General features: G+C 49.5%; 1 protein-coding gene across 1 annotated transcript in view; it reads right to left on the reverse strand.

The window, feature by feature from the left end:
• Positions 1-4,845: 4,845 nt before the first annotated feature.
• The window catches only part of LOC144152077 (uncharacterized), a 55,922-nt gene continuing 33,559 nt past the window's right edge, over positions 4,846-27,208 (reverse strand). The window contains exons 6-7 of the mRNA XM_077683286.1: positions 15,199-19,995; positions 4,846-7,697 (exon numbers count right to left, since the gene is read on the reverse strand). Of these exons, the coding sequence (XP_077539412.1) occupies positions 5,955-7,697; positions 15,199-19,995 (6,540 nt within the window). The 3' untranslated portion in view covers positions 4,846-5,954. The remainder of the gene's footprint in view (positions 7,698-15,198; positions 19,996-27,208) is intronic.

Genomic DNA, 27,208 nt, shown 5'->3' on the forward strand with positions numbered 1-27,208 from the left:
CACCCACATTCGGCCCTCAAGTCACCATTGTTGGACACTCTATTCCACAAGTTGTGACACTCCATATCTTCGGCGTCCCATTTCATCGAGATGCATCAAATGTGCCATCGGACTACTTCAAGCAACCCCAACTCAGCTTGTAATTTGCTGCATTAGTTCCCAGACGCTTGCTGTGTTGTTCCAGCCCTATTCCCGAGCACGCTGACATACAGGAACCCACTCCCACCAAGAATGGAACAAACTAGATACTCTCATCTGAATAGCCAACAAATTGGCTTTGGCGCTCTCTGCCTATTGCTTGTATTCACTGGCGAGGCACGCATGCAGGCAACCGTGTCAGTGTTCCGTCACTGGTTAAGTCGGGCTCCGCGGGATGACGGTACTTGTCCGTGCTAAGAACATGACTGTGTTGCACGTACAAACTCTACCTCACCGAAAGCAAAGTATTGCCTGGAGTCCAATGTGAGTGTGATTATTAACATCCCTGTTAACCCCACCATTGAGAATCGGGTTGAAACGGAGCAGATGATGCACGCCGGTGTTTTTTTTTCTTCGGCGTGCGGGCGCAGTGGCCCAAGACGCGCCATGTCCGTGGCGCATCAGCCATGTCGTGGCCGTTTTCAGTTTTGCCAAGCGAAAAAATTGACAGGTAAACTTTTCAAAGAATACCACCTATACATCCAGACAAAGACTCTCACAAATGGACCTCCGTAACACTCTGTTAGCTACTCAAAGCATAATTAATGTTTCAATTCACCCGCTCATGACCCTAACAAACGTAGGCAGGTGGGTACCTGCTATCAGGCTCCAAACTCAACGACATTTCACACCCAATCTTACTGGACATTTGCCAGAGAATATGGGTTCTCCCCGTACCCCTACCACATGCGCCCTAACTGTGTACAACAAGGAACACACAAAATTCCACATCTGATACCTAAAAATGCGTCACTTGGTTACCATAGTCGCAATGACCCTGCAGGGCAAGGTGGCTTCAATAGCATCATATTTTTCACCTATCGCCGTACACGGCAGAAGTCATCACCATCAAACGTGAAATGATTGCCCACAAGCACCACCAACACATCCCACTTACCAAGACTTGCACAGGCCTGCTGGTTCCACCACTCACCCGGAAGGTATCATGCGCACTCGTGCCTCAAGAACCCCCAAGTTGCAATTGTATACGCCAGACCACGTGGGCCTAGCTAGGAACAAGGCAGCACACACTCCTGCCTGAGAATTACATCTCCAGACATTCTGACCCCAAGGCTCATCATTCCAGACCTCCCCAGACACTCAACCCTCGGCTACTACCTACTCCCCCACAGACGTTAACCCCTATCCACCAAATGTTCTCAAATCCAACACACCCACATCTGGCACCAGCTCCAAACTTGGCATTTTCAATCACGCAACCCTCTCCCACATTTCCGCCGCCCCTTTTTGAGCGAGACCATACCACCTGCAACGATGCCCTCACTACTCGTCACTTGGCACACTTCTGTCCTGGCCACCCAACACCCCTTGCTAATCCAACCAGTGAGCATTGAAAGACCGTGCTGACAAGCTTGTATCCGGGGCTGCAAGCAGTCCACGTGACACGGACACTACGCATGGTAGTACCACCAAACTCGTAATCCCCATCCCCAGACCTGGAATGCTGAGCCACACCCCCGCACCCCTCCCTAAAAGCTCAATAAAACATTTCCCACTGCTACAACTACTTTACTCACTTCACGGAAGTCACATTACAGTGCAAGACCGCATTTCTGTGTATTTAAGTTTATACTTTTAGACGTACTGTTGGTGACTATGCAGACATAGGCTCACTTTCTACACTGCTCCTTAACTTCAGGATTCTAATTTCTGCGACAATTACAAGCACAGCATCTTATTTGAGTCCATACCTCGAGTGGATGACCTGAGAGCTACATGCGCACAATACGATCTATGGCTCGCTCTCCTCAAGTTCAACACGCTGCATTTCGACACACCAAAGGTGGAATTCCGAGTGGTGTCTGTTCCATTGGTCCAAAAGTGGACGAACACAGCATTTTTTTGAAACGGACCCCATAAGCAGTGGTGCGGTACTTGTAAAACTTGAGAGAGGCAGCAAAGGTAATTCAATATACAGACCCTAATACAGTAACACCTCATTACAAGAGACCCTGTTACAAGAGACACTTGGTTATAAGACATTTGAAGGAAGACAGTTTGGTTGGTTTTCCTATGTTTGTCAAGTTAGCAACATTGCATACAAAAGACCTTGGTTACAAGAGACACGTTTCTTGGGTCCCTTGAGCGTCTCTTGTAACAAGGTCTTACTGTACTGCTAAGGGGCCATGAAGACAACACAACTTCGCCCTGTTTGAGACTGGGAAACTCGTACCTCAGTACAATTTTATTCAATGGGAAATGTTATCACCAAGGGATTGTTGCCCATTGTGGCCCTGGAGAGTTGATAAGAAATGTTGCCCAGGATCAATTTGCTCACCCATTGCCCCATAATGGGCATCCTTTTAAACTACCAGTCCTGGATTGCAAGGGATGCAATTTACCGTTTTATTTTTCTATGTATTTCTATGGAATGTCAATGCATCAGTGCGGTTGAGTTGGTTGTTGGGGCAGAGAAACATAAAAATGATAAGACAAAGAAGAGGACGCACAATACTACCACTGTACATCCACTCAATTTTTCACCACACACAAAAAATATACACAGAAACAGAGCAGGCACGAACACGGGCCAAGTAAAATAATCGGGGAAAATTCTGCAATGACCTAAAATGGTTCAGTTTTACACGTGGAAAGTGCACATTTAAATACTCAATTCTTTTTTTTTTGACAAGTCCATAGATGCTGCACTTAGTTATCTGCATTCACGATACACCACGTTTCAAATATTTCATGGCAAACATATTCAACAAGACACACGTATTGCGATGCTTTTAGGACTAGGCTAGCCGTGAAATGTTTGAAGCGTGTGAATGCAGGCTATAACTGTGCAAGCATGGTATCTATGGGCTTGTCAAAAAGAAAAAAAAAAATAAATAGATTACCTGAATGTGCACTTGCCACAGGTTTAAATCTGAACCACTTGCAGTTGCCACAAAATCCCCCCCCCCGATTACATTGCCCATGTTTCTGTACATCCTTTTTGCGTGTGGTAAAAATTTCAGCCGATGCCCAGCGTTAGTCCCGTGTGTCCGCTTGTTTGTCTTGTCTCTACTGCACTGCTTTTAAGAAGTTTCGCTGCTCCTATGGAATGTCTGGTCCGAATGCAATCCTTGGACTGCTCAGATTATCTAGGACTGGTGAAATGGGGATGTCCAATACGACATGACAAGAACCCTGTAACATGCATTTGGGAGCAGCCAGAAACGTCACTGTGCTGACTGCACCAGAATACCTTTAGAATTTTGAAAACCACTACTGTGTGGACAACTGTAAACATTGATTATATGTATGTGGCACAAATGTTGCTCGAAAACGTAAAAAATGTATGTGAAATGTGGCTGGACTGCCACTGCTGCCAAAAAGATTCAACCTAAGGTAATTTACCAATCAGTGAATTGGTAACACAAACTGTTCTTGCCGAGGGTAGAAAATTTCCTGTTGGTCCTACCAGCTACACATAAAGGCGATTCTGTGAGAATAGTGCTGATAACACGCCTGAACAGTTCTGTTAACTCCAAGATTACTTAAACAAACCGCCTAGCTAGTAGGGTACTTAAAAAAATTGCAAGTAGCAGTCAATTCACTGAACAGGTAGTCTTCAAAAAGGCTTGGGCAAGAAAACTACCCCAAGAATTCGTGCGTGGCACGGTTAGCCTGCACCAGGGCGGTATTTCAGCCTTGCTAAAACAATCGCCACTCCGTTGCACAAAGTACCAAACTGGCCCACTGTTGCACATCAACATAATTGTCTAACACCTACCTTTGGACATGACATTATCCACACACAAGTGAGGAACGCTGCACTACGATGCAATCTGTGACGTTATATCAACACTTGCTTACTCCAGCCCAGCAAATCAATGCATACTTGGCTGAACTGCCATCATCATTGCTAGCACAGGCCTCACAGGCTTCGAACCAGTCCCACCTGTGCCATCTTGACCCGTTTTCTCCAAACGATTTTAAATCGTCCCTTCCCAAAGTAGCAATTTTATTTAATAAAAGCCATCCACCCATTGCTAATGTCTTACAGAAGAGTTTTTCCCATCCGTAGTACTAGTTACATACTCCTAGACATTTCTCTTATCGTTTCCATGGATTCTTTCCCCTGACCCAAGTTTTCTTTCAATATTAAGACCCAGCATTCGCGTCCCATATGTATGCATTACATAATGAATACCAGCTTACCTCTATCCATATATGAAAATAGGTAAACTACTGCTCATTGTCCAAGTGCTTTCCATATGCACCCCAGTCCATACTACTAATTGTACGCTCGATTTTTTTCTTCAGGCCTTGCACTCGGAATTTGTGCACCTGGTTCAATTCTGAAATCGCTCCAGTTTTAACAGACTGTAGCTTATACCCATACGCAGAAATTAAACAATGCTGGAGGCAATAGGCCCCCTCGCGGTTCCTTATCCAAAGAAAATTTTGTCCACGTCAGAGTTTCTCTGAACTAATCATCACATACACCAGTACTACAGAAATTGTTTCATAGCATTCCCAAACACCTTTTCTTGGACAGCCTGGCTTTTATCTCTGCATTGGGTGCGATTCCACAGTCCATTTGTCGACCTATGTGAAGCAATTTAGTAGCGCACCTACAGTTGAGACAAAGAACCAAGATCTGGAGGCTCGCGTTTTCAATATACCATTACAGGGTTAAAAAGTTTTATTTTATTGTGACAAGTATTTTACATTTTATCATTTGTCAAAAACAAGGGGAAAAAAAAAAATGAATGCTTTTAGACGGGGGTATTTACAGGTGCCAGCAGTCATCCATGTGCAGGGAAACAATGCTCTTTATATGTACACAAGTTAAAACCCACTCGAAACACGTTTGGTTGGATGCTGTTGTGCCAAGTCTTGCACGATTCAACTTTCCGTATGCGTGGCGCAGTTAAAAACACGATTCCGACTTGTCTCCCACCGCTGAGTGCCACCTGCAACGCAGACATGACTAGGAACACGCCTGCAGATGCAAGACACGAGACGCCACCACAGACACGCAAAAGCCATGCCTTGGCAAATGCCCACGGGAGCACAGAAGACTGTGCCGCCATTGTCTTTTCACGCACGCTTGAAAAGAAAAACAAGACCTTTTGATGAGAGCTTGATTGTACGCCGAAGCGGCCCGATGAAGTGAAAAGGGGAGCAGAAAAGCCAAATAACTTACAAGCACGGCGGCACGTCATAAATTAGCTTTAGAAAATCTTTGTAAAATATATCTCAGCAGCAAAACTTGACTGCACTCTCCCACTCTCATCCAACACTATGTACAGCGTCGCTTGCAGCCAGCCCACAGGGAAAAAAATAACAAGCATCTTGGCTTCGCCGCACCAGTCTCTACCGCGCGCAAAGTGAGTAGTAGTACGTGGGACCCGGATTTTGGCCAAAACAACAAATAAACATCTCTCGGAACAACCCAGGAAAACAAGTGAAACAAATAAAAACAAATGCTTGGACAGGGCATAACTCTGCTACGTGCTCTCAATGATCATTTGAAAAGACGAAGGAAAAAAAAAAGAAAAAAAAAAGAAAAAAAAGAGAGAGAGAGAGAGAACTTATGGTAAGATGAGTGGAACTTCCTATTGCAATACCGGGTTCGCCCCTTCGCCCCACAGCACTGGTGTTTCCAGTTTTTCACAAGGGCACTGCCCCCAACTCGCACCACTATTGTTATCACAGGCAGGCACACAGGGCAGCCCTCCCAACACTTAACCGGCACAACACACCACTGCCTCTCACACCCCGGGAGATTCCAGCGCAAATCATCTCGTCCGGACCTTCTTGGTCGCCGAGCGCGTCTTGCCACCCGACGACGAACTTCGCGTCAGACGCTTCTTGGGCAACGTGTCCTCGCAACAAGGGCAGCTGCGCTTGACAGATGCCTCTCGTGCCCGCGTGCGGCAGTGGCTTGTGCACGGCTTGTCTTCCTCACCCATCGCATCTTCAGCTCGAGGCTCCAGGAGTTTCTCGCCGACCAGTGGAGTGGCGGCTCCCTCGGACTCCTCACTCAGTTCCCCCGCGTCGTCGTCGTGGTCCATGTGTGGCGGGGGCGGTGGCGGTGGCGGCGAGCTGTCGCCGAAGCCGAGCAGGCCTTCCTGGTCCTGCATGGCCATGACGTTGCGGGGCGCCACAAAGAAGTCGAGGCTGTCCGTGCCGTACTCGCCGAGCGACTCGACCGCCTTGATGTCCTCCAGGAGCGCTGCCTGGTCGGCCGCGTTCCACGGCTCCTGCGAGCCCTGGCCCTCATCGTCCTTCATGTCCGACACCCCCATGTGCTGCACCGTGGGCTGGATGTCGTCGATGTCGTCCTCCTGCGAGTCACCGCCGTGGTTGGCCTCGGCCGCCTTTCCCAGCAGGCTCTCCAGGCCAGCCTCTTCCGCCTCCATCGCGTCGCCCACCTCGTCCTCCAGCTTGCACACCATGGCGCCCGACGCCACGGCGTCGCCTCTGCCAACGCCCCCGGTTGTCGTCCAGGCGGTCATCTTCGCCACTTCCAGAGACTCCAGAATGTCGGCCGGGTCGAGGTTCTTCGAGAGCTCAGGAGAGCCGCTGCTTTTGGCCTGCGCCGAGACAAAGCTTTTCGGAGCCTGCTGCCTCGCACCAGTTCCTGCGACCATGTCAGACAGGGACAGCTCTCGGCGGTTGTCTTCCTTCCGGGGAAAGAAGTCCAGCGGCGCTTGCGGAATGACGTTGAACGACGCATTGTCGCAGATCAGGGAGGAAATGCCGGGCTCCGACGGCTCGTCCTTGATGCCGTAAAGGGGACTTTCCTCCGAGTCGGACGGAAGACCGGTACTCTCGAAGGACAGCCTCTGCTCTTCGTCCACAGACTGCGCGCAGAACGCCTTGTCCGGGTTCGAGCTCTCGTCGTCGTCGTCGCCGACGTTGAACAGGGTGCGCTTGGGAGGCTGGGGCGAGAGCTTCGCCACCTTGTTGGACTGCGGGGCTGTTGTTGCGGTCCGCGAGGACGGCTTCGTCGGTACGACCACCCGCTGCTGAGGAGACGGAGTGTCCCTCGACCCGAGCAGGGACTTGAACACCATCTTGTGCACGTTCTTCTGATGCCGGCGCAGGTTGTACGCCGAAAAGAATCCGCGATTGCACTGGTCACACAGGAACTTTGAGGGCGACTGTAGCCCGTTCTCCTGGCAGCCGCCACCACCCAGGGAAGCGGACATCTTGGCCTTGAGGGCGAGCTTCTTGGAGAGGCTAGAGCCGCCGTCGAAGGCGCTATCGCCCACCGAGGAGGGCGTCATGGTGTCCCGAGCGTCGCCGTCCGAGTTGAGCTGCTCGAGCAGCAGCGACGACTGACTAGACCACTGGTACGGATCACAGTCCGGCTCGGAGGCCACAGAGTCCGAGACGTACAGGATGCTGTTCAGCTCTTCCTCGTGCTGCAGGCGGCGCAGCAGGGCTCTCTCTTCAAACAAGTCTTCCACGCTGCAGTCCGACGAGTCATCGCTGGAGTAGTCCAGCTCATACTCCTGGCACTCCTTGATTGTAGCCTAAGCATAAAAAAAGAAAAAGAACAGCAAAACACTTTCCGCCAGATGCCCAAAATAATTCCACACAACCTAAGCAAGAGGTCCACAGAAGTTAGATCTACATCGTTCGAAGCTTATGTCAGGAGGAATACCTGAAATAAAATTTACAGTTCAGGCTGCAAACATAACTGCAGCCTAATATTTTTCTATGCCAATATAACATTTTTCTATGCTAACCGGACATCTGAAACTGCAACACAATTTGAAAAGATTATTCCCTGCCGCCAGTTCAAAATGAAGCGAAATCCAGGCTCAATAAAAAGCAAGATGCAGCAGGTATGCTAACAGCATGCGATCCAGTTTTATCTAACAGGTCACCAAGCATTAGCCAGTGAAGCGCACCAAGTTGCATGCAGTAGCTTACAGCAGGCTGAAGCACAAATATGAGCGTTGCAAAGAAAAGCTATTTACGCCCAGATATTACGCTTTGTGGAACACAAGAGAACTTCTCAGTGTTTCACAAGTGGAAAGCGGCATCTTTTTGCCCAACAAATTCAACCCATGACCTCTCTGCCTTTCTACCACAGCCACCATGGCTGTGGTAAAAAGGCAGTCTCATCAGGAGAGTAGCATGCAACAAGATAATATAAATCTTGGTTTTGGATTCTCTAGCTGCAAAGGTTCTGGGGTGGCCTAACAGTGCACGAAACCAATGTACAGTTGGCCAAATCTTGCGTGGGCGAGCAGAAATTTTTCAATCTTATGATGCTCTTAGGAAGGAACAGCCTAGCAGACGATGGGCCTGTTTGCAAATTGGCCTTCGACCAGTTTGGAACTCGACCTGTTTGCAACTTAGCTTCCGTCATATGCCGCTGACGCATGAAAAGTCGCCGCTCCCGAACGCTAGTTAACAATGTGGTCGACTATACGTCCCTCCCTTCTGTAAAACTTTCACTTGCATGATAAACTTCTCTAAGACTCAGTTTCTTGATTTGATACCTTTACAGTAGAGGCAGACGTAGAAATTAGCAGAGACGATACTTTTAGGTGCAGTTTTTTCATGCGACCTGTGAGCTTACTGCAAACTTGAGGCAATTCCCACAGCTTTGGTGATCAAAATTAGGGTTTCACCATCAACATAGTCACAACCAGGTTAAAGTTCAAGCAGAACTTGATGCTCTCATGAATTGATGCAACATGAGACGAACGTGGAAACCAGAAGAAAATTGCCAGGTCTATTGCAAACAAAAAGTGGCTGCTTAAATTCGTTGTTTGGAGCGACAGAATAAAATAGCTACATGCAAAACCTCCACAGCCTACACTCAGTTATGGCACCATAAAATACCTGCCACATTGCAAAGTCGCAACGGTGCTCATGCATATTCCATCCGCTAAAGTAAAACGCAAAAGTTTCTCTAATAGAGGGGAAACATGCCCATGCATGCCAGTTCAGCAGCTTATTTAAAACCCGAGCATTAAAATTGAATCCTATAGAATAGGAATTTTTTCCCTCTAAAGTACCGTTATCAGCGACCAGTTCACACTGCTTTAGCAAGTACTACTGACAGTCCCAAATAAACAGCCCCATCATTTCCATAACACTCTTCCGCAATTTTTTAGAACCTACCAATCTTAAAAACGATGGCCTATATCGCAGCACACCATGAACAACATTTTGAACAATGAAGTGCAAAAACGTTTTTCTTGTTGCTTTATTTGTGGTCGCACTACCTCCATGCAATGAAATACTTACGTGGATCAAGCTGAAATCAATTTCAAAAACTGTTCATTTGGCCCTTTCACCTGGTAATGTTAGCAACACATCTCCATGTCAAACCCATTTCTGGCTAACAGCCAACAATCGCAAAGCTCCCAAACAGCATGGTGTAGAGTAAACTTGTGCTCTGCCTCGTAGCATTTATTTTTAGGAATCTGAAATCATTAAATGGCCCATTGAGCAAAAAAGCCCGTTCCCAGCGACACTAAATGCCCATTGGCTGAGACACATTTTAAAGAGCTTCAGGAAAAAAACACAAAGAAAAAGAAAACATTCATTTAGCTGACATGCTCCATAGTGCAGGTATAAAAAAACATAACAGAAGAAGTGCACCCAATGGCTGCAACAAATTTCATAACACTCGTCCCAGAAAAAAAAAAAAAAAAGTGAAGGAATGATAGTGCCATTGGCTGCAACACATTCTGTAAACTATGCTGCAAAAAAAGAATGCCAAACAAAGGACCACAAGGCCATGTGCAACAGTCTCATGGAAAAGCAGAGATGGTGTTACTTCAGCTCGCAGCGAGCAGACCTTTGTGTAGTGCAAAGCGCTTTGGTTACAGTAGAACCTCATTTTAGCAGCAAGGTATTTACAGGGGTGAGACAGCTGAAACAGATTTGGGAGCAGTTTTTGGAGCAGAAAAATGTCGATTTTGGAGCAGAAGAATCTTGTATTGGGGCAGTTTACGACATTTAATACGTCGTCTCATGAGCTTAAAAAATCATGTTTTCAGCAATTTTGGGGGTCAAGTACACTTTTCAATACGTTTTGAATACACAGAACACTGAAACAGCTTTACGCAAAAGTGTTTTTAAGAGCATCGCAAAGTACTAATGGCACTACTTTTTCACTAACTGGTGATATTGTGTTGCGGTGTACGCAACATTAACGAAACTGCTGTACACGCTATCAGATTTAAGGGCTCTGAAATTACGGTGCGTTTTTTACCCTTTGAATGCTCAAATTATTATTTTTGTAATCCCAGGCGTTGTACGAACGAGTGTAGTCACGGCAACGGTTGAGCAACTTCGAGCTAACGGTCACATAGCCCCACCAGCCTACCCGTTTCAATCCCCGAGGCGCACATTCACCCCATAGTCATTTGAGTAGCGTTGCTATGTTTAGCCACCTAGATTTTGGCATTAAATTCACTTCGAATACATAAAGTGTTATTGCTCCCGTGCTATGGTAACCATGCAGTCATGCGGCTATTGGGCGCTGCCTGAACAGGTCGCGGTGCCATATCGCAGCCCGCAACTTTCGTGTGTACCGCTCCATTCCCGAGGCTCGCGATCTCGCTTCCAAACACAGCAACAACTCAGTGTTTTGTAGCACCGCAACGAGCCAAAAAGTTCACTTCACGAACCCCGATTATTGACGCGCGCACTGCATTTTGCACTCGAGAACAAACCACGCCGAAATCGTGGGCTTCACATTGCAATGAACTTTCAAGCTGCGCAGCTTCCCGTAATCTGGCACCAATCTCAAAACTTATTCCCGCGTTAACTTCACTGTTCAGAGTCACAACAGATAGAATTAAAAGACTGGAACCCAGCTGATAGCGTAAAATAAATCAGGGGAAATATCGGCGATGCACACTGAGCGCCTGAAGTACACAGTTGCAGCCGGATCAGGCGACGGCCATGTTTGTTGCCACAGCGATGCCCAATCGGGAAGGCCATTTCAGCGAACCCGGACGGAAAGCCAATCGCCTTTTAGAAGCTATCGTTTGCTTCGTTTAAGTATCTCTACTTGTACTGTTTCTGCGTTTGCAATTGACCGACAATGAAAGGGGCGACCGGGATGCGGGAGGATTTATTCCCCGCTGAAACTTACATGAGCATCTAAATCCGTGCCTTTCAGGCCGTTTTGGAGCAGTTTGGCGCAATTATCGCAATTTTTATGCTTTTGGAGCAGCTTGGCGCAGAAAAACGGCATTGTATCAAAAATGCGCAATATGCGCAGCTGTCTCACCCCTGTATTTATAAACAACCATGCACACTCAAGCTAGTTACATTTAAAGCTCACTGGATCGCACTAAAAACTATCTCTATTTTCTCCTTTTTGCCTGTTTAGCAACACGCATCTATACAGTGACACAAAAAGAGAGCTGGAACTCTTGCTTTAGTGCTTCCACAATAAAACAAATCACAGCCGATTCAATAACCATGCAACATTTCATTAGGCTGGGTGCTTTCTAAATGCATGCTTCCTAGCATGTACAGTGCAAGGTGGCACTTTAACACTTTCGTGACCACACCTGTCATCCCGTCGATAGTATGTTATTGAATACAAATTCAAACTTTTGGACAGCTAACGCCATCCAAAGGGTAAAAAAGGAAGTATTTTATCAGTTTCACTTTTGAGTTCCTTTTCTCCGTCGCAGGGGGGGATTTTTAAAGGTCCTCCGTAGTTGGGCGCATGTGATTTTGGTTGCGGCATTGATGCCGCTTGCCGATGCTCCCAGGGAATGGCGAATTTTGACAGATTCCAATGAATCTAAGTTTTCATCTCTGGATGATGGTAGCCTCACACGTCAGACAACTTCGATTCATCAAACTTAAGTATGGACGGTAAAAGTGCGCCAAACCGCCCCACAAAGTCAAGAAGGTATCCGCCAGTAGGTTTCGCTTTTGTCGTTCCATCGCTGCTGCGCATTGATGTAAAATTATCTGGACTGTTCTAAACGTCGCAGCTCTTATCTGCAGGGTGTTGACTTCGGGCGGGACCACTTGGCGCCGTGTGCACAGTGTTGAGAAACTGCTGCGCCGAGAAACTGTTTCACCACATTGAGAAACTGCTCTGCGCAGTGGCATGATATACAACTAGTGCTTATATTTTTGTATCTAAGTAAACAACTTTTGTACTTACAGAGCTCATATTTGCAGTATTACTTTATAGGGGCCTTCTATTCAAAGTATATATTTCAATTTTTTTCTTGTTACTTTTTTGTTTTGATAATTTTCTGATAGTATTCGTAATAAATCTGTTGTTTGAAATTAATACTGTTGAAAAGCCCTATCCTTTGTATCAGTCATTTTCTGTGGCAGGAAAAAAATATTTCCTGGACTACCAAATAATAACTGATTTTTTTCATGGTCAAGAAAGTGTTAACATATTTTTACATGCTTTGCTAGAAGTATCACACTGGTTGGTAATATACGAGGACAAATTCTGTCAACCTGTCAACAAAGCTTTATTTATCCACTAGCATCTAGCTCTCCTTCTATCCTCTGACATTTATTTAGCTTTAGTTCAACACCTCTTCCAGCGCCCCCCCCCCCCCCCTTTTTTTTCCAATGTGCAAGCATAGCGTGCAGTGTGTGAAAAAGCTGGCATGGCATCTGAAGCCAATTACTTGATGCACGTGGCTGCAAAGCATTTCAGACCATGTGCACCACACTGATACAACGCTAGAATAGCACTGCACAGCTAGGCAAAGCCTGGGCATGCGCAGAGCCACACACAAGGCGCAGAGTGCATCAAGCATTGTATGCACTAGCCACCCCCACAGGCACAACAGTCACCAGTGAGCCCAGCCTTTTTGCACAGCAGCAGGATTCTGAGCAATATCATCCAAGTGTTTCTTGTCTACAGCCAACATGCTAACAAAGAAACTCCAAAAAACAATCTGCCCCAATTTATTTGCATATCCCAAAAACATAATCTGCGGCAGAACTCCAAAACATGGCCTGCGGTGCAAAACTTATAATAAAAGTACTTGATGTTGTTCAATAAGGAGATTAGCACTTCTGCATTCCTTAATTCCCTAACCCTTTTCCCCAAACTTGGTAGGTAATCTTGCATGACTGCCTCCAAAGAAAGCTTGCACTCTGCAAGCACTAGGCCACAGGGAACTCTAGGGGCATTCCAGCATTTCCCTAGAGTTCCCTGTTGTGTACTGCTGGGTACCGTGTTTTTATCCCCAAAGCACTCAATGCACTGCTGCCAAACTTTTACAGAAACACAAAGAAACAAACAAAATAACAGAAAGACAGACGTCTGCTCCCCTTCAACTGTTTATTTGAACATGTGTCTAACACTTATACAGCAAAGTGAAGAGACGAAAACAGTTAAAAACAAGGACGCAGACTTTCCACAGTCTACAGATACACAAAAATAAGGGCTTCCAACCAGCTCCCTCAGCTGCTCTTCTGCCTAAAAAATGCTTTCCAATGAACAGTGAAAGTGGTGCAAACATACATTTTGTTTTGTACCATGTTCTTTTGTGTGTTCACAATCCTGCACAAACTGAAAAAAAAAAAAGCCACATCAGGAAGCCCGTGCTGAAGTTCCATTGAGTGTAAATCCTACACTACTCCATAAAATGTGCTGCAGAAGCATTGCCAAGGGAGTTTTGAAAGTTTCCTGCTTTGAGCACTTGCATTCATGGGTATATGTGCAAGTTTAAGGTACATTTTGGCTACTTCTAGGAACAACTCAGTCGTTTATTTCAGGTACATTTTGGCTGCTCCTAGGAATCACTTCAGCTGTTTCTTCCTCTCAAAACTTAGCCAGCGCTGCTAACCTTTCCTAGCAAATGAATTGACTTTACCTAAGCTTCTTTCGAAAGGATTTCTTTGCAATGGAGATTGGTTAAATTTCGAGCCAAGCATTACTTTTTCTGGAGAACGAGATGAATAAAAAGTAATAAAATGAAGAAAAAGACCAGAAAACTTCACCACACTTAATTAACCGTACGAGCTAAGCTCACTTTGAGCGCTCTGGTGCTCGAAATCGCACCATAGTTCGTTCAAGTCACCAATGGCCATGTGCGAATGGCCAATAATGTGACTCTCAGACTAACACAACATGTTTAGGCTACATCCGAGGCTAAACACAATCCCTTTTTTAGAAGCCTTAAGGTGCTTTGCTTTAAGAGCAGGCTGCAGATTCAGGTGTACCTATACATTCACTTTCGATGGCCAAGGAATCTATGGCCCCTGAATATCCCAAACACTGACACGTTGCTTTCACCATCAAGTTCTTTCCAGTTTAGTAACTGCCCTAACCGCCACCACTGGGAAGCTGAAGACGACTCGCTCAACGGCCTTCAGATAGCTGAAGTGTAAGACAAGAAACAAAATGCCTCTGCCTTGCTGCAGGAACTGTGTCAGAGAACTTTATTGGTGCCAGAAAAAGAAGCCTGCATTTTGCTTCTCCTCAAAACCTCCCAGCACCATGTGCTACGGGCGCTGCTCAAAACAAAAAGCTTTCACGAAACATAGAATGCTTTTACTTAAAGCACAAAATTTGTAATATCATGTGACACAAGATTGAAGTGGTTCCAAAAACAGGCAATAACACAAAAGCACCGACTGCAACCCCCATTACTGATCTTATTGGCAGTGGTGCGACGCACGTCAGAAATAAAGAGCATGCAGCTCTGTGTTCGTGTGATTTTTAGGTTGTGCCTAGACGTTTTGAGAATCTTATACGGTGACTGTGCATGTTTGATTCGCTTGAGTAACTAACTTCAGGAAACAAACCTTGGCCGATTTTCAGTCTTAACTACTTAAACATAGCAGTTGTTCGTGCCTTCGAAACCACACATGGAAACAATTAAAAACCCCTCTTAGGTTTGTTAAATGCTGCAAAGCTCTGCTAGCATTAAAGAACAACACATAGAAACAAGAAGGCACCACCACCGAGCAAGCAGCTCACTGCTGCGCACACAACGCATCAGTTCCAGCGTGCAGGCGAGCCCGTGTAAGTGCAAAGTGCAGCTTAGATTTTCTGCTTACTTGAGCATCCACCTTATCCTTCTCCTCCTCAGCAACCATGAGGCTGCAGCGAACTGCATCACAGATGGCTGTGAGCGACTTCGAAGTGGACTGCGACAGGGGCTGCGGCTTGGGCACGGGCGCCGTCCGCGCCTTCATGGCCAGCGCAGCCTTCCTGCGGCGGTAGGCCTTGGCCGACTCTTCCTCCTCCCGCTGCCGCTCGCTGCGGCCCGTGGGCATCAGCTCCGCGCTGTTCACCGGAACATAGGTGGCGCCGCTCGGGCTGGGGTCCACCCAGTCCTCGGGGAAGGGCAGGTGGATGCCGGTGCGCTGGCTGGCCAGGGCGGCTGGCGCTGGCTTGGCTGTCGCTGCTGCTGGGGGGCCGGGAGCCACGGATGCCTCTGGCTTGGGGACGTCTTCCTCGGCCTTTCCAGCATCCGGGCCCACTTGAACGATGCAAGGTGATGATGCCACGTTCGGCGCAGAGGACACCAAGGTGCCCGGAATCCCCGGCGCTGCATTCGCGGCCTGCGCTGCAGAGACGACGACAGTCTGCGGTTGAAGAATCGACGTCGCTGCTTCGGCAGGCTTGCACGCGGTCGGCGCAGGCTTCTGAAGCAACCGGGCGAGCGGCATGGTGACTTGCCGCGCGGTGGTGAGTATCTTCTGCGTGACGGGCATGGTGATCTGTCCCGCCACCGAGGTGGGAGCGACCACCGTCACGCCACCTGGCACGGTGAGGTGGGTGACCCCGGCGGGCAGCAGGTTGGCCTTGAGGGTGGGCTGTGCCACGACGCGGGTGGCGGCCCCAGTGACCGACACGGTGGCCTGCGGGCTGGTGTACACGATGGGCAGTTGCTGCTGCTGGGAGGAGACAGGGGCCAGCATCTTGGCCTTTGTGACCTTCACAGGAGGCATGTTGCAGGCCTTGCGGTACTCCACGGCGCCCGGCTTGCTGCGAATCGGCATCCAAGTTTTCTTGACGGCCGCTGTCGCACCCGGCGCCCCTGCCATCGTGCAAGTCGTTGCTGAGGCCCCCGCGCCATCCACGGCGGAGGAGGACACTGTGGCGGCCGTGCTCACGCCCGAAACCCCCGCCACCGCTGTGCCGTTCGGCTGCAACTGCTGCAACTGCTGAACTTGCTGGAACTGCTGAAGCTGCTGCTGCTGTTGGACCTGCTGCTGCAGTTGCTGCTGTGCCTGCTGCTGCAATTGCTGCACTTGCTGCTGTATGGACTGCTGGACTTGGACCTGGTGCTGCACCTGCTGCTGAACCTGAACCTGATGCGCCAGGTTTGTGGCGTCGGTGATGATCTTCGCCTGTCCCCCGGCCTGGTTCTTGAGGATGATGACTGGCATGCCTCCGGCGGACAGGGTCGAGCCCTGCTGGAGCAGGCTGTTGACGGGAATCATGATCTTGCCGGCGATGACGCGGCCTCCCATCAGTCCACCCTGCAGGGGCAGGGTCAGGGCCGTGATGTTGGTCAGCCCAGTCTGGCCCGCCAGCTGGTCGGCCGAGAGCACCGTGGTGTTCCCCGAGGCGTTCACCTGAGCCGCTATGGCGCCAGGAATCGTGTTGAGTCGCACCAGCTGCTGAATCTGGTGCTGCAGCTGAACATTCTGGCCGCCCATTACCGTCGGCACAATTTTGGCGGAGACCATGTTGGGCGAGGCACTGCTGACCACCGTTCCCGACACGGTCGTGGGCAGCGTGGCGGCGCCACTCGTCGACGCCGCCAACAGGCTGGGCAGGGCGTTGATGGCTATCTTCTGGTTCCCGACGTTCAGCACCTTCTCCTGCCCGGAAAGCATGGCGGCGTTGAGGAACTTCATGGGCAGCATGCAGACGCTGCCCTGCCCGTCCGTCTTGACGCCCGCCTGGCCCAGCTGCTGCTGAACCGTCCTCGAGTAGACGGGCAACCTGAGCACCGTGGCCTGGCCCTGCCTGATTTGGCCCAGCACCTGACTCGCGTCCGTCGAGACGTTTGTGATGAGCGACGAGCCCGATGAGACAATGACGTGCGGCTGGCTGGTGACATGCGGCTGGCTGGCCTGCACCGTGCAACTGACACTGGGTTGCGGTTGCGGCATCGGTGCCGTTGTTGTGACAAATGTCATCTGCTGCATGGCCTGCGACACCACCTGCGAGACCGCCTGCGACGCCACCGCTGCCTGCGACGCAGCAACAACCGCTTCTGCCAAGGCATCAGAGGTTGGCACCACTGGGTGGGGAGCCGCCTGAACGACTGGTGCGGGGGCCTCCGGCTGTAGAGACACGACGTGGCTCGGCAAGGGAGGTGGTGTCGGGGACATCACGCAAGTCGACGTGGGGACTTGAACTTGAATGGTGGTTTCCACAGTGCGCCTGGGCAAATCTATGGCATCTGTCGACACCTCAGCCGGGGGAGTAGGCGCGGTCGGAATGGGAACGGCCTCCTGAACGGGAGGGGCGCTCTGCGGCACCCCAGTCGCTCTCGCCGCGCAGGGGACGCCCGAGACAGCCGCTGCCAGCTTCGAAGCCTTGGCATAGTCCTTCAGTGGGCGCACCATCGCGGGCACAGGCTTGGAAACAGGCAGCGGCGACGTTCCCATGATGGTGACAGCGGGCTTTGAAATTATGGCGGGGGGAGCCCTTGTGACCACTGTGGGGGCTGCCTTCGAAACTATGACCGCAGGTGCTCTGGGAGGAACTGTCATGGGCTGGGTCCTGGTAATTATTGCGTGAGGAGGCGCCTTGGAGACTGGCATAGCCGGCGACTTCACAGCGACAATGCCCGGGGTTCTGGCAGCGCACGCAACAACTCCTTTCGCTGGAACAGCCACGGGAACGATTTTTGGTGGAGCTAAGCAGGTTGTCCTTGGGGCCGTCACAATGGTAGCAGCGGCTTTCGAGGAGTACATAGCCGTAACTTTGGCGGTAGCTGGAGGCGATGTTTTCAAGGCTACCGATTGTGCCCTAGAGGTGGTCACCGTTGCAGCTTTGGAGGTGGCCACTGTAGCTGCCGCAACCTTGGGCATGGTCACGGCTGCGGCCTTTGGCGGGGTCACCACTGTGGCTTTTGGAGTGGTCACCACAGCTGTGGCTTTGGGGGAGGTCACAGTTGTGGCTTTGGATGCGGCCACCGATGTGGCTTTTGGGGCTGTCACCACAGCTGCGGCTTTCGAGGCTGCAACTGCAGGTGTTGCCTTGGAGACCGGAACTAGCTTGGCTGTTGTACCAGGGGTCAGAGGTGGGCTCTTCGCCGGTCGGACAGACACTTTTACGGGAACAGCCTTCTTGCTCGTGAAGGTGGGCCTCTTGATTTGGTTCCGCAAAAAACGCTTGAGGGGTGTCGTCTGCAGCCTGGCTTCAAACTCGTTGGCCACCCTCTGAAACGCTGGCCCCTGGGGGAGATTCAGCTTTGACAGTGGCTGCTTGGAGGCAGTGGTTTCGTCTGTCCACAGATAGGCTCTCTTTGACTCGTCCTCGAGCGAAACGTTGGAAAGGGACAGCACAGGAACCACCCTGAGGGCACTCTTCTTGGCCGAGAGGTGATTGGGCGCGACCCCAGACAGCCTGTCGAAGCGCTCCAGTACCACTCGCAACGTCTGGAGGCACCCGCCACCGCTCGGAACACTCGAAACGCCAAAGTTGTCCTTCTTCCTGTGCGACCCCTTCTTCTGGCTTTTCTTTTTGACCTTGGGCATTACGTCTTGGAGGGGATCATGCACCTTCTCCTCCTGCAGAGGCGGTGCCAAGTCTGCAGCGTCAAGCTCCATAGGCTCTAAGCCCATTGTTTCAAGCCCCGCAGCATCTAGTTCCGTTGGCTCGAGGCTGGTTGATTCGAGCCCCGTCGGACAAAGCTCCATTGGACCAAGCTCCGTCGAGTCAAGCCCCGCTCCACCAAGCCTTGTCAGACCAAGCTCCGCCGAAGTGAGACCTGTCATCTCCAGCTCCGTAGACTCCAGCCCGGGGAGCCCATAGTCGGTGTCGGCATTGTCCACAACCTCAGCCTCTTTTCTGTGCTTCCTGGAGCACTTCTTTTTCTTCTTCCGCGAGGACTTGCACTTGGCGTTGGCCCTCCGTTTGTCCCTGCGCTTGACGGGCATCCCCGCGCAGTCGATCAGCTTGCGGATCTGTTCCTGCGTCCGCCTCGTCTCCTCCTCTTGGTCGTCCTCTTCCGACGCAGAGTCCGTCTCGCTGTCGGCACTGCCGCAGTACTCGTTGGGTGTCCTGCTGCGCCGCGCAGCCCGCTGGGTCTCAAAGCGCACCAGGTAACGGCGCCAATCCGAGCACAGGTGCACGTCCCTCGGGCGGACGCCTTCGAGAACGGACACCAAGTCCTTGAGGAGCGTGTAGGGCACTCCGGGCAGCTGCTGGCTCAGAATGGGGTGCCAGAAGTCGTACTCGTACTCGGGCCTGCCGTCGGCCTGGGCCGAGCTTGTGCGCTGCAGCACGGGCTTGTCAACACACCGGCCACCGCAACGGCACGGCTTGCCGCCATTGGCTTCCGGGTGGCCCGCCGCAGGCATGACGGCCAGGTGGCCCACGTTCCGGATTAACGCGGCTTGCATCGCCTGCTGGGTGAGCCACTCTAACTGGGCCAGCTTCTCCTCCGTGGGGTCCAGGGCAAAGGAACTGAGGACGCACTCGCGAGCAACCTCGGGGAAGGTGGGAAACAGCGTGGCCAACTTGAGCAGAACGCCCGCCATGTGCATCTCCAGCTCGCGCTTGTTGGACCAGTTCTCAGTGTGCATCGCGGCCTGGAGGAAATTGATGTCCGTCGTCAGCCCCCGCACAAAGAAGTCCACGTAGATCGGGAACAGGCGTCTTCCAAACTGCGCACGCAAAGAGGGAGAAGCCAGGAGCAGCAGTGAATAGCAGTGCAGGCGGAACAGCACGCCTCCGGTAAAAGACACATGCAGCCCTACAGGAGGAGTTCTACTGTAACTTTAACCAACGATTAGAATTAGGAGCATCAAAATTTTGAAGCACCACAGTCAACGACAATTATCCAGAATGGCATTGACTATCTCAGAATACTTACACATTTTTATGAATTAGCTGACAAATTTAAAAAAAACTATTTCTTCATCTAAGTTCATTTTTCCGTCGCAAAGTTGAAATGTGCCAAATGGAATGATGGGCGAGTTACCGTGGGAACTCTGTTACGATCTAACCCGGTTATATCGAACTCGCAAACGAACAGCTATCAGTTCGATATAGGGAATAATTCGATATAAGCAAGCTAAGGAATTCGACACCATAAAAGCACATGTCATTTATAAAAACACTTTATGGGTGAAACTGCCTTACTTTCGCATGAACTAGTCCTTTATATCTAGGGTCGCTCGTTTTCAGGTGAAACTCGATTTTACCCAATTCTTACCCCCTGAGCATGGTTCAGGAGAATCGGGTTAAACCATATTTCTCCCCGAATAGACCCCTTTCCCAGTAGCGATCTGCACAATCGTGCGCTGACAGTCCACCATTATCTCTGGGTGCCCCGGGCAATATAAACAAACGAGCGCATTCTCACCCTGTTTTCTAGCACTGCATTTCTTTATCCGTGCTTTCTCAACAGGCTGCTGCGAGTTCGTAGCCTGTGCACGCCCTCCCGCCCGCCCGCCCATTCACGCCCGCCCCCCCCCCCCCCCCCTGCATACACACACAAAAATGATTACAAAGGAAAGAGGTAAATGCATTTGAAGCTGACCACGCTGCGAACACACGAGATGTTCCCGGCACAGGTTGTTTTTTCCCCCGTGAGGTCCCCAACGCTTATCATCACTTTTCTTCAGCCAGCCTCCATAGAATGTCACGGTAAGTTAGGCGCGCTTGCCGGTAGATCTTGTTCAAAGCCATGTAGCGTTCTGCATCCCCCGTGCAGTGATGTTTCGCACTGGGAAGAAGAACTCCCATTTCTTGGTTCAGAAATTCTCTATTTTGTAGCATTTCCCCCCGCAAGTTTCTCAAGAATTCCCTGAAAATTTCCCTGCATTCTCGTTTAGTAGCTGACAGATCTTTACGTGGAATCCTGTTTATTTTTGGGCGCTGGCTAGCGCCACCCCCTACTTTGTCCACCCGTGTCTCTGGGTGCAGATGCCTATCAAAGAATCAGGGCATCAGCGTGAATTAAATTTCACTACATCTGCCGCTTAGCAGCATTTTACTATGCATTGCGCGTTTTGTACCAAGCAGCATGCTTAGTTTGCTTGCTAAAGCTTCAAGTTAAAACTGCCTGTATGAAAAGCAATGAGAGATTTTGGGGTAACTGAACTAGCTCAGCGCTGGGACTGCAAACGCCATCTCTTGTTGACAGCTCACAGACTAAGGCGCACCCTAAATACTTTTTTGTATATTGTGCGGGAATACATGCGAACAGGCTTCAGCCCTTCAGCCACCACCTCTTCCCTCTTTATTGGATCCTTCTCATGGGGTACTCCAGATTTATGAACTGGATTGGAAGCAGTCTGAGATGCTTGTGGCTTATCTAACGAAGTGTAAGGGAACTTTTTAAAAGAAAACAAAGTAATAAATGATGGGAGGTCTGGTTTACTGACACTATTTTTCCTTTTAACTCCAAGATTTCTAAAATTCCCTGCATCCACTAAAGTTCCCTTTTTTCCTTTTGGGGCAAAATTACTGCTGAAGATTCCCCAAAAAAGGCAGAATTCTGTTTTAACAGGAACAGCAAGATTCTGAAATTGTTGGCATTGCTGGCTCTCAGTGAAGAATTCTGTTTTGACAGGAACAGCAAGATTCTGAAATTGGTGGCATTGCTGGCTCTCAGTGAAGAAAGGGCAAACGTTACAAAAAACTATAAACGGCAAGGCACGCACTGTGAGCTATACTCGGGAACAAGTTAAGAACGGCAATAGCTCATATACGACATCACTCCGCCTAAGCGACGGGCCCGGATGTCAACGGGCGCGGGCGTTTTGAAAGGAGATGCTATGAATGCGCGATATCGTCTGCCTTTCCTCGCATAGTTTGTCTGCCGTCGCTGCTGCAGTACTTTATAAGCATACAGTTAAACCTCGATGTAACGAAGTCAGTAAAATTCGCAATTTACTTCGTTACACTGAAATTTCGCTACATTGAAATTTGCGGTTTTAATGAAGTGTTCATCCTGTGAAGCATTTCCTGCAAAAGAAACCGTGGCGCGCATACACGGCTGGCGCACTCTTTCTGTTTCTATCAGAGCTTAATCGTCTACGCGGGTATCAGAGTGAACCAAATGAAGCGTTTTCTCCCCGCAAAAGCATGCCCCGCAAGCCACAGGTGCGCTGACGCAGCCACGGAGTCAACCCGCACGATGCGAGTAACTCCAGCGACCGCTTCCGCTCACTGAAATGCAACTCGAGGGGCAAATGAGAGGGGCATGCGAGAAAAAAAGCGGGTAACGTGGGCGGAATTTTCACTGTAAAGCGTCATACGCGCCGCTTAAGAAAACACCCATCAAATATCCTCTGCATGCCCGAGTGCTTCGAAGCTCCCACCATAGGGTGCACGCCTCCCCATTGGCGAAACTGTTCAGACTCCTCCCACTGCCGAGTGCAGCGCGAGTCACTTCCTGGCGCAGAAGCTGCCGCCAGCGTGCAATCGCGGATGCGGGTGTGAAAAAAACGCGCGCACAAGGCTCATAAAGATTCACAAATGCTTGCTGGAACGATGAAACCCAACAGGCATGAGCGAACTCGAACGAAGGGCAAAACGGCGGCATGCGGCGGCGATGGCCCTGCAAGAGGAGATTAGGCTTACCACCGCGGAGGATGTTTGATGGGCGCTTTCGTAAGCGGCACGCATGACGTTTTGCTGTGAAAATTTCACTAACGTTATCCACTTTTTTTTTTTTCTTGTGTGCCCCTCTTATTTGCCCCCCCCAGTTGCGTTTCAGCGAGCAGTTCGAAGCAGTCGTTGGAGCTACCCACATTGCGGGTGGTCTCTGCGGCTGTGCCAGCGCGCCTGTGGCTTGCAGGGTGCGGAGTTTTTGTGGGGAGAAAACGCTCGATGCGGTTAACGCTGATGCCCGCGTAGATGATTAATCTCCGACAGAAACAGAAACAGTGCGCCAGCCGTGTATGCACGCCATGCAGTTTGTAGGCAAAGGGCTCGCTCACAGACCCGTGGCTTGCTGCATCCGTGGCATTGGGCGGGCCCGTGTTGCCGTTCGCGTTTTATTGAGACTTCATTTCGGTGCTTGCGTCTCCCAAAATATACCTCTACAACTTAAATTTCGTGCCTAGTTCTCCATGAAACTTCGTTACATTGAAATTCCGGCAAACGGGACTTCGTTACACAGAGGGTGAAAATACATGGTGTGCATACACTTGAAGTTACGAAAAATTCCATTGTTCGTTACATCGAGGGTTTCGTTACATTGAAGTTCGTTACATCGAGGTTTAACTGTATTAAGTACAGAACATTATGGAAACGGTTTGTGCCATGTTCAAAATATTCCCAGTAAAGCACTACTTGCGGCACGCGAAGTAACATCCGGCTGTGATGATGAGGCACAGCGTCAACTTCCGTTGCCGTTTTTAAGTTGTAACCGAGTATAGCCATGTTTAGTGGGTGGCGTGCCACCCGCGCGGGTGGCACGCCACCCAAGGCTGAAAGGGAGCCGTGCCTTTTGTAACCGTAGTCGCAGCCCCCGCTCATTTCCGCACACACCTTGCATGCAGGCAGCTTAAAGGAGCCATGAAGAGAAAATACAACTTCGTTTAATTTAGAAGAACTAGGATTCAGTATCTCACTCAGCTCCATTAGAGCCACAAAAGATGTCTTTTTAACGAAAGAAAGCAAGAAGTATTTAAAAACTTTCAAATTTTGCGCCACAGTGACGTGTTATGAGCAAGAATGACGTCATACGGGCCAACAATAAAATATAATTTTCAGTGCGTTAACTGCACGTTAGCATTCAAGTGATGCGGTCAAATGGAACTAGAGGCCCCATTACAAACGTCCAGTCATCTGTCGTCGCGACAGGTCAGTTAGGCGGCCGCCAATCGCACAAAAAAGGTTCTGTGACGTCATAGAAAAGTTGCGGGAAATCGGCTAGGGGGTCGCGACTGCTTCACACGTTTTCTTTAATACCTCCGTTATTTGTTCGAAGATTGCGGTGATATTGGTATCATTGTTATCGGGATTAAGCAGTCTTTCTAATAAACCCAACTTGTATTTTGTCTTCATGGCTCCTTTAATTGTCAGTAGCCACTTTGGCGGCTGACGCAGTCCCTAATTGGCATCATGGCAGTGCAACGACCTCCGCGTTCGAACCTTACAGCCATCGTAACTTCCCATTCCAAAGGCAACTGGTGAGCACAAGCTCATCGTTGCGAACATAAGGCTCCATCCATTATGCAGCACAGGAAAATAGAGTGTTGGAGATGGGATGAAAATAAAAGACACTGGATGACTGGTGTAAACAGCACGAAGATCTTCAGATCCCAACGAAAGACACTGAAGGCAGAGCTGCACGTTTGAATGCAAATATTGCAACACCGAGATGGCCACTAACACAGCAAAAAAGCTCTACGACTGAGTTCGCAAGCGTCTAGCGTCATCTCGTAAAAATAAGTTCAAGATGTCCACCCAAGAAGCGGAGAAGGTGGAAACATCTCAGCAGACAGCAGACAACGTGTGAAAGAATCTGAAGTGGATGGCGTAATCCATGACTTTGTTCATGCTTTAGTGTAAGGTGGAATAAGCATGCACAAGATGAACGGACCACTAGGAAACTTCGTGCGCAAATACTACAAGGCCGCGAAGCCCCTGCCAACAAGACAAAGACTCCGGCTGGAATACGCAGTAATATGCAAGATGTGAAAGTGAGTGTCACTGTCGACGAATCCCCAGACATCACTGGAGTGCCAACTATCAACACCCTCCTGTGCTGCTACAGCCAAAGAAACATGAAGAAGCAGGTTTTTTTGGTCGACGTTGACAGAGTAAATGCTTCGAACAGCTACTCAGTAGTTATGGCAGTCAGCAAGGCTCGCCTGAGTGTAGGCAAGACGTGGAAGGAAGTTGTGGCTGTAGCCACGGACTCAGCGGGGTACATGCAAAAAATGGTACGAGAAATCTGCCATGCGAAAGGGACCCAAATCTTGCTTGTGAAAGATTTGGCATACCCGATTCATTCAAGTGTTGGCCATACCATTTCTTTACCATGCATGTCTGACGTTCGATTCGTAGTGATCAAGTTTGGAGCGTTATTTAAGCACGCTAACGAGCTCCACCAAAAGTACACCAAAATTTGTGCTTCTAATGGCCTGTTTGGATCTGATGTCAAGAAGCCACCTTCTGTTGTCCCGAATAGACGGCAAAGCTTCTACAAAGCACTTGTGGTTGTCACAGAAATGTGGAGCTCGTTAACAGAACTTGCTGAAAGCTCACAGACAGCAGCAAAGCAGAAGTGCTATCCCGCCTGGGCCAGCGGGGACTGAGGGTGGCCGGACGATAACAACACAGCACGCAGATCGCCGTGATAGTGAACGCTTTATTTTGTGAGCCTCGCCTTTTTATAGCGGTGGCTCAAGGAAAGGTAAAACCACGTGAGGTACTGATGTCATGATATCAAGCCTCCAAGTTTGCAACGTCAGGATACAACAAGAAGCTGTTCAAGTGCTACTTGCTGAAAAATAAGTTGTTTATGAGAAGGCAATCCTTGATAGAAGACACACACTGCCCCCTTTTAGACACCCAGAAAACGCCTGAAAGCCGACAACTTCTGATGTCCGGCTTTCATCACCTGGCGAACGTCAAGCTGCAGCAAACTGTCAACAAGCTTTCAACGATGGTCGGTGTAAAAGTGATCAGGCCAGAGCTGTTTTACCTATTTTACCCAAAAGCAGCGCCACATTAGTACAAACATGTCGTGAAGAGTTCTGCACAAAATGTGCCCCAAAATGGCATTGCACCGGTGAACGAAATGGAGAGTCTCAAACAAAGACGGAAACCAGCTAACTTCGTAGAAGTTGCGAGCCGTCCTGGATCGGTTTCAGAAGCATCTGCTGGGGCAGTCATTTGATGACTACCGAGCTCTGTTCATTTCTGTGACTAACGACAGATTTAATTTATGACGAACTTTCAACGATAAGACAGGTCTCGAATGGAGACCGATATGTCACGTATGCAGATGATAATGCATGTAGTAAACAAGGATGTGAAAAAAATCGATGACCAGCTTTTCGTGAATAAAATGTTTCATTTCATAGAAGTTATCAATGCTCCTTATTACCATTACGGATTCATGTCCACACAAATGCCAAATTTTCAAGAGTACTACTAGCAATTTTAAAGCGTTAGAGTAAAGCGCCATCCAGCAACTAAGTGGAGATCAATGGGTTCGACTGTAGTATGGAAGATCTTTCAATGCTTCAACTGCTGGGGTCGGTAACCTGCGGCCCGCAGCCGCATGCAGCCCACTGGGCAGTATTGTGTGGCCCCTAGCACTTCACCAGAAGCCCACCCCTCCCATTGTCACTTCCTATCTGAAGGCCGACACGACTAAGACGAGAACCGATAATTGATTGCATCCAGTTGGCATTGTCCCCCATCTTCACGCTTAGGCTGATTACAGTCGAACCCCGCTACAACGAACGCCGCTTCAACGAAATTTCCGCTTCAACGAAATATTTCCAATTCCCCGTCAGCCAGCCATAGAAGTCCATGCAACAAAGTCCTCGCCACAACGAACCATTTGTCAGGCTTGCTTTCGCTTCAACGAAATTTTCAATGATTTGGGCTGGGTTTGAACAATTATTTTACAATAAAATAAGCATAGCGCCAGCTATATGTAACTTTTTATACATTCAGGACGCTTAGTTTCACCGAAAACATGCGCGGTGCGGCCACACCGCTACAAAAAAAAAAAAAAAAAAACTCATAGGCGGACGCCATTGTTTGATGGTGATAACGATGTGGCTGGCCGTCTTTACATGAGGCGCACGCCCGGTTCGCCAAGCCGGAGCTACAGCCAATCCGTATCCAGTTGAAATCGCACAAATGTGCTCCGCTGCTGGCGCGGCACCGTCATGTATGCGT

Source organism: Haemaphysalis longicornis, unplaced genomic scaffold, assembly GCF_048455015.1.
Source record: "Haemaphysalis longicornis isolate Haplotype H1 unplaced genomic scaffold, Haemaphysalis longicornis Haplotype H1 scaffold_9, whole genome shotgun sequence".
Taxonomy (NCBI): Eukaryota; Metazoa; Arthropoda; class Arachnida; order Ixodida; family Ixodidae; genus Haemaphysalis; species Haemaphysalis longicornis.